Genomic DNA, 8,122 nt, shown 5'->3' with positions numbered 1-8,122 from the left:
GGGGACACCTGGGTGGCTTAGCCGGTTAAGCATCTGCCTTTGACTCGGGTCATGATCCTGAGGTCCTGGGATCAAGCCCCGCGTTGATCCTACTTCTCCCTGTCCTTCTGTTCCTCCCTGCCCTGCTCATGCTCTCTCTCAAATAAATAAATAAAAATCTTTAAAAAAATACAAAAACAAAATATGATCCTCTCATTTTCCTTGGGAACCCCTCATGGCTTCGCATTGCTGGACAGCCTGTGTACTTCCTCGCAGGGCCTCCAGGCCCTTCACAATCCATTTCCTGCCTCCTCCCGGGCCTTTCTTCCCAGGCTTCTCCCTTTCTCACACCCTCCGTGCCTTCTCATAAACCCCAGACCCTTCTCCCAGGAACACACTTCCTGTGTCTCTGCCTGGTTTCCTCCTTCTCACCCAGCAGATCCCGCACCCCTCCCTCTGGGCCGCCCCCTTGGGCCGAGCCAGGTGCAGTAGAGTCAGGAGACCTGAGTTGGAATCCCGGATCCACTCACTAGCTGAACACCTCTGGACCTACACATTTATTTAACAAGTGGAATGCTAATAAAAAGCACCTTGAAGGTGGTTAGAAACATTAAATGAGATCATATATATTGTAGGTGCCTTATAAATGTTGTGTGGGCTTAATGTTATTTCTTTCCTTCTGTGACCTCATGGCCTCACAGACTTTTGTCCTCTTCCAGGAATGGTCTCCCTGGCAGCCTGTGAGCCCCTGCAGGGAGCTCCTGCCTCATTCGATTCCCCTTCCCCACAACTTGCCCAGAATGAGCATCTGAGCCTTTTTTTTTTTTTTTTTTCTTAATCAGTGACTAATCAGAGCAAATGAACTAACAAGGTGGCCACCAGAGGTCAGCCTCACACCCAGAATAGAGCCAGCCCAAACTAGAGTCCTTGAAAGGCCTGGGATCTGATCAGAAGGCCTGGTGGGTTCAGCAGAGAAGCAGGGTGTCTGGGCTTGTCCAGCAGCACTGCTGTGGGCTCTTGAGGCTTTTTGAGGTGTGATTAGATGCTCTCTCCTTGCTGGCCCCTAGTGTATGCCTATGAGAAACTGAGTCCAAATGAGCTGCTTACTAAACCTCTAAGCTTCCACTTCCTCATCTAAAAAGAAGGTCACCCCACTGCCTAATTCATGGGATTACGAGGCTTCAGTGTCGTGTAAAGATGAGTGGCAGAGATCATGTTCAACAGAGTAAGCCCTTGGTGTAAGCTTGCTGAATGGGTGCTGGCCCAGAGTTGCACCATCCATGACCACGTGAAATCCTGCACTTAATGAGGCCCAGTTCAACCTCCTGCTCACACCTCCCACAGTGAGAGCAATGAAGGAGGACAGAGGGGCCTCGGGGCTCAGCTGACTAGGAATCTGACCTATCTGACTCATCAGTGTCAGAATTTTAGGGACCAAAGCGAGGGACCTAGAAGATTGTTATTTTGTAGTCCCACCCACACTGGGACACCCTTTGAAAGTCCCTCTCAGTTTAGAAGTACTGAGAAGCAGATGAGGAAGGGAGCTGTAAAAACACTGAGATGTTGCTTGTTAGTGGTCAGACCCCCACCCACGCAGCCGCCCGCTCCCTCCCCCTCCCCCACTCCCCAGGCTGTTGGGGAGAAACTTGCCTACTATGCAAAGGTGCCAACAGCCCCCAAGAGAAAGCAATAAAAGGTGCCCTTTGGGGGACAGTCAGGGTCACCCCAGGCTTAGACAAATGGTGCAAAAAGCAGGCCCTAGGAAGGGGAGATGAGGGGCCCAAACAGACCCCGAGTCCACAGGAAGCAGTTTTGGGTCCACTCCTGAAGACACAGAACACAATCATCTCGACGCCTCAGTGAGATAACGGGACATTAAAGAGATGACCAGGGGTGCCTGGGTAGCGCAGTTGTTAAGCGTCTGCCTTCAGCTCAGGGCGTGATCCCAGCATTCTGGGATCGAGCCCCACATCAGGCTCCTCCACTGGGAGCCTGCTTCTTCCTCTCCCACCCCCCCTGCTTCTGTTCCCTCTCTCGCTCGCTGTCTCTCTGTCAAATAAATAAATAAAATCTTAAAGAGATGACCAAGGCTGTGCATTCCCAAGACGGAGTGGACCAAGAAGTGTGGGGATTCGTGAGCAACACGGTCTAGAAAGATGAAAGATAAGGAGAGAGAGGATCAGCCTTGTTTCTGTACTGTGGTCTGACTGGCTTGGATTTACTCCCTTCAGATGGGGAATGAAGTCAGAAGACTAACAATGAATTCACTGAACTCTGAGGCTTAAAATTCTGGAAACTGGGGCATCTGTGTGGCTGTGGGTTGAGCATCCAACTCTTGATTTCGGCTCAAGTCATGACCTCAGGGTCCTGAGATCAGCCATGCCAGGCTCTGTGCTCAGAGGGAGTCTGCTTCACTCTCCTTCACCTCCCCCCCAACCCCCCACCTCCAGCCCATTCACATGCACGAGTGCACCTGCGCTCTCTCTCAAATATCTTTTAAAAATAAAAATAAATAAATAAGATTCTGGAAACCCCTAACATGTCAAAATGGCCCTGATGCTGGGCTCTGCTTGAGGGGCGGTGTGTTTGGATAGGTGCTGGGGGACAGTGTGGAAGGCCTGAAATGGGACCTCAAATGGACTTGCTCTAGGCAGGAACCAGGGCTTTTCTCTATGGGCCTTAAAGTTGCACTTTGTCACCCAGTCAAGAGAAAACAAAAATGCTACTAGAAATATTTGGGGAGAGGACTTTCACACCTGGCTGAGGGTTGACTGGATGACTACCTGGGTCCCTTCCATCCCCATGACTCAAAAATTTTCTTTTTAAAGATTTTATTTATTTGACACAGAGAGAGAGAGCACACAAAAGGGGGGGGGGGAGCGTCAGGCAGAGAAACAGACTCCCTGCCAAGAAAGGAGCCTGATGCAGGATTTGATCCCGGGACCCTGGGATCATGACCTGAGCTGAAGGCAGACACTTAACCAACTGAGCCACCCAGGCATCCCTAAAATTTTCAGTTGTAAGAGGATGTTGATTAAAAAAATTGGCAAACAAGGTATGGGTACCTTTTATTTAATTTTTAATTGAAATTAATTCACATATCATAAAATTCATCCTTTTATGTGAATCACTGTGCGATTCAGTACTTTTCAGTATATTCACAAAGTTGTGCAACCATCACTACTATCCAATTTCAGAACCCTCTGAAACCTCCCCAAAAGAAATCCTATACCCATTAGCAATTACTCCCCACTCCCTCCTCCCCCAACACCTGGCAACTGCCAATGTACTTTCTGTCTCTGATTTGCCTATTCTGGATATTTCATATAAATGGAATCATACAATATGCGGCCTTGTATGTATGTCTGGCTTCTTTCGCTCAGCCTAATGGTTTCAAGGCTCATCCACATTGCAGCACGTGTCAATACTTCATTCCTTTTTTATGGCTGACTAGCACAAGGAATATTCCATGGAAACATTTCATTTACCCACTCACTAGGTGATGGACACTTGGGTTGCTTGAGTTTATTTTAAAGGAGTGGTTATATAAATGCATTCTTTGCCCACTTCTTTCCTCAAATTAATGAAAATCAGTAGCAAAATGCAGGGTAAGCAAGCAAAACAGCCGGCAACTGGTACTTAAAAAAGGAAAAGCATCCTTGATTTTTAGGTTAAGTCACTGAAGAATGGGGCCAAGATTTGGAATCCACCTAGTTTGAAACTCCTAATGCCTTCCAATCCTACGTCTGAACTGAGTCCGTCTACTAAGGCATGAGGTTAATCCACGGCGGAGTCCTTGGATCAGAAGGAAGAACTAACAGCCACTGTCCAGATCAGTGCTCTTTAATCTATGTTCCAGAGATTCCCAAGATTTCATGGAAGTAACTCAGGGCCACCAAGGGGGCTGGGGCTGAGGCACGGGTGGATAGGAGCAGTTCTCATTTTGATTCTTTATTTGTTCTAAGAGTTCATTTGGAACAAATAAAGTAGGGTCTGAGGCTGAAAACCTATTTGGCAACCATGGTGTAGGTGATTATGGAACCTCTGGACTGGAGGTGGGTCCCTGTGGTAGGCATTCTTACGAGTTCTTCTGAGGGATCTTGATGGTAACCGTCTTCACCTCCGTGTAGGCCTTAAGCCCGTCCTCCCCCAGCTCCCTCCCATTCCCAGATTCCTTAAACCCTCCAAAGGGCGTGTGGCAGGTGACAATGTTGTAGGTGTTTACCCACACTGTGCCAGCCTGGAGTGCCTGCGTGAAGTACATGGCCTTGTCCAGGTCCTGGGTGAACACGGCAGCAGCCAAGCCATACCTGGTGTTGTTGGCCCTCTCGATTACCTCCTCCATCTTCTTGAATTTAAATAAGGGCTGCACAGGCCCGAAGATCTCCTCTCTGGCGATCCTCATGTCATCCTGCACGCCACCAAAGACCGTGGGCTTGATGAAGAAACCACGCTCCCCAAAACGCTCCCCCCCGCAGAGAAGTTTGGCCCCCTCCTTCTGGCCAAGCCGGATGTAGCTCAGGATTCGCTCAAACTGCTCCTTGTCCACCTGGGGCCCCTGCTGGGTGTCCAGCTCAAAGGGGTTCCCAACTCTTCTCTGCTTAGCCTTCTCCACGGTTCTCTCAAGAAATTCGTCATAGATGGATTCTTCGACAAAGGTCCGGGAGCCCGCACAGCAGCACTGGCCCATGTTGAAGAACAGGGCTTCGTGGCACGCTCCACGGCGTGGTCCATGTCCGCGTCGGCCAACACGATGCTGGGGCTCTTCCCACCCAGCTCCAGGGTGACACTCTTCAGGTTGGAATCACCGGCCACCTTCTGGATCAGGTGGCCCACCTCAGTAGAGCAGGTGAAGGCAACTTTGTCGATATCCATGTGCTGGGCGATGGCTGCACCGGCCGTTGGGCCGTAGCCGGTGATGATGTTCACCACCCCGGGGGGGAAAGCCCGCCTCTTTGATGAGGGAGGCCAAGTACAGTGCAGAAAGGGGGGCCTGCTCTGCCACCTTCATGACCACAGTGTTGCCGGTGGCCAGCGCGGGGGCGAGCTTCCAGCCCTGCATGACCAAGGGGAAGTTCCATGGGATTATCTGGCCGCAGAGGCCAACAGGCTCATGCCGGGTGAAGCAGAAATGCTCGCCATCCATGGGGATGGTCTTGCCCTGCCACTTGTCAGCCCAGCCAGCAAAGTACCGGTACACTTTGATGACCTCATCCAGGTCCAAGGCATAAGACTCCTGGAAAGGCTTCCCATTGTCCAAAGTCTCCAGTGAGGCCAGGTAGACACGATCCCGCTCCACTAGGTCGGCCAGGCGGTTTAGCAGCCGGCCGCGCTCCGAGGCATCCATCCGGCGCCATGGAGACCCCAGGCGGAAGGCCTCGCGGGCTGCTTTCACTGCCCGATCCACGTCAGCCCGGTCTCCTTCAGCCACACGGCCAATGACCTCTCCCGTGGCGGGGTTGACTGTCGGGAAGGTCTTCTTGCTGGCTGCATCTTGCCACTCATTGTTGACGAACAGCTGGCTGTAGTGGATGTCTGGGATCGGGATGGGGCTTGGAAGGGCTGCTGCAGAAGAGTATGGGGCGGTCCTGCCATGGAGGCTAAGCCACCGGGGCACCAGAAAGCGCAGCATGCTCAAGACTCTGGAGGGGGCAGGTGGAACCAGAGCGAACAGGTGAGAGTGGGACAAGTGGTCCCCCAAAGGCCTGCCAGCTCAGACGTTCCAAGATGCTAGTGTAAAGGGGTGCCACCTCTAACAATGTGGATTGTAAGCAGTACAAAGGTGCGGGTGCATCAGCGCTGGGGGTGGGGGACAATGGCCCTGAACAACTCTCTGGTTCCAGCTCCTTCATGTCCCATCTATCCTCCAGCTCCCTCCCTCACCTCTTCTGGTGCTTGGATCAAACGTCACCTGCTCAGCAAGGCCTTCCCTGACTGCCCTTTATAAAGTTTACAAAACAGTGACTTTTGTCACTGCCAGCACTCTGTCCCCCATTCCCGTGCTTTATTTCTCCCCATCTGACACACCAAAGAGTATATTTACACACGTGTGTTTCTTGTCTGCCTCTCCCCAGTAAAACATCCACTCTGAGAGGGCAGGCATTTTTTTTCCTGGTCATTCATTGCTGTGTCCCTGCTGCCTCGAAGTATGCCTGCGACAGAGCAGCCGCTCCACAGCTCGCTGTTCAGTGATGTGCAGCAACACTTCCACAAACACTGGTCACAGTGTGACCTCACAATGGAGTAGAAACCAAAGGGACTGCGAGACAGAGTTGTTCTCTGAGACAAGGGCTTGCTTCCCTTCCCCTCTGTGCCTCAGGTTCCTCCTATGTGAAAGGCCTCATGGGGCTACACTGAATAGGGCTGTGCACTTAAAAAGCATGGCAACCGTCTGCCCAGCACATCAGAGCTGGCAGCGCCCTCAGAAACCAGCCTAGCCCGGCCCCCGGGGGCATAGGTCTCAGCTTCCCAGGAGCGCAGCAAAGCCGACAGCCCCTGGAAAGAAGGGCCTGTTTATTCTTGTCTACTACTCTGAAACAGTGCAGACTTTATTAAAACAACAATTATAAAATTTAAACAGCATGTAAAATGTATTCAATGAAATTTAAATGGTGTATAAAATTCCTAGATTCACTGAAACAGTTACTCTTTGGCCAGGACATCAATCCTTCATCTTTTCTGTCTCAATTGAGTCTTGACCCATCCAGGAGCCAAAAGGAATTGCACCCGGCTTCTCCACCCCTGCCCTCTGCCACTGGGCCTCCGGGAAAGCAAAGCCCCAGCCAGGTCCCCCCAGCTTCATACAAATCAGTGCTGCCCAAGAACACCCTCCCTTGGAGGGTAGTTGAGCCAGAGACCTGTCAGGGGTGCACTCAGGTTCCATTCTGCTCAGAGCTCTGTCCCATGCTGGGACAGAAGCAGCTTTGGGTCCAACAGGCCTGCATCTGAGGAGGGAGGGGTCCCAGGGGAGGTTAAGTGGGGGTAACCAATCCATGGGGAGGTGGGGGGTGGAGGAGCTAAACAGGTGAGAGAGATAGTCATAGACCAAGGCTGGCAAATCTTTCATGCTAAGCCAAGGCTGTTCCTCATCTATGGGCTTAAATGGGGTCTGTGCTTGGAGTCTTCACTTGCATTTGTAAGATCACTGCTCACAGCGCACCACACTTTACAGTTTGCAGGCCACTTTCTTAGCAGTCAAGTCAAGGAGACTCCCAGTAACCCCTGGGGTTATCTGGGCAGATGATCATGACTCCCATTGTGGAAGAAGGCTGGGGATCAGAGAGGTCTGGGGACTCGCCGAGGACACACAGCAAGTAAGAATAAGAGCCTCAACCCGGATTCCTCTAGCCCTTTGTGTTTCCTCCTGACTGTGGGCAATTTCTTACGGCTGGATGGGCAGGAACCATGAGGTCGAGCTAAGGGGTAAGGTTTGAGGGGGGTCTGCGTCCTCCGAGCCCAACAAGAACCACCCAGGGACCCGGGTGCAGGCGCAAGGGTGTTAGCGTGGAGAGGGTCCCACATCGCACGCCGGGCGGAAGGGCCAGTCCCCAGATGGGGAAGCGGATACCCAGAGAGGTAGCCTCCATCGCAAGGAGGGGAGCTGCGACCTGCCTGGGGGCCGAGGGACAAAGACGCTAATTACCTGCGGCGGGCTCGGCTCCGGCGCAGCTTCAGGCTCCCCCAACTCTAGCTCAGCTTCCCGCCGCTTGCTCGCCACAGGTCCCGCCTCCGCGCAGCGGCTCAGCTGCCCCGAGGCTCCGCCTGCGTCCCGGGCGTCGCGCATCTGCGCCCCGAGGCCAAGGCCGCTCCTCCCCCACGCGCGGGCGCGTCGGGGCTTGGGCGGGGGGAGCAGTGCCCCCACCCCTTCCGCGATCCCAGCCACCGCCCTCCCCACCCCGGAGTGTCCTCCACGCAGGAGCGCCTTCCTCGCTCGGCCCGCTCAAGCTGCGATCCTAAGGCGCTCGTTTGGGAGCGGAAACAAAGACCCAGAATGGGGCAGGCCTTCCTCAGGTCACACAGGTCGCTCTCCAGTCAGAGTTGTCCCAGGAGCTGCACCTTGTTAGGTCCCCATCCCGGAGCCTCTCCTTGACCCCTTCTGTGCATGCCCGCTCCTGTCTTCCACCTTCGCTCTCTTTCCCCCCAC

At 53.0% G+C, this 8,122-nt stretch overlaps 1 protein-coding gene across 1 annotated transcript; it reads right to left on the bottom strand.

Moving 5' to 3' along the window:
- Window positions 1–3,043: 3,043 nt before the first annotated feature.
- On the bottom strand, window positions 3,044–7,795 carry ALDH1B1 (aldehyde dehydrogenase 1 family member B1). The gene is given in 4 exon segments (XM_026506190.4): window positions 3,044–4,692; window positions 4,695–4,923; window positions 4,925–5,621; window positions 7,622–7,795. Coding segments are annotated over 3 exon segments (1,551 nt in total). The 5' UTR covers window positions 5,612–5,621; window positions 7,622–7,795; the 3' UTR covers window positions 3,044–4,057.
- Between the last annotated feature and the right edge of the window lie 327 nt (window positions 7,796–8,122).

This window comes from Ursus arctos, unplaced genomic scaffold (assembly GCF_023065955.2).
Source record: "Ursus arctos isolate Adak ecotype North America unplaced genomic scaffold, UrsArc2.0 scaffold_18, whole genome shotgun sequence".
NCBI lineage: Eukaryota > Metazoa > Chordata > Mammalia > Carnivora > Ursidae > Ursus > Ursus arctos.
The sequence above is the reverse complement of the archived record's forward strand: the minus strand, read 5'-3'. Positions and strand labels throughout refer to the sequence as shown.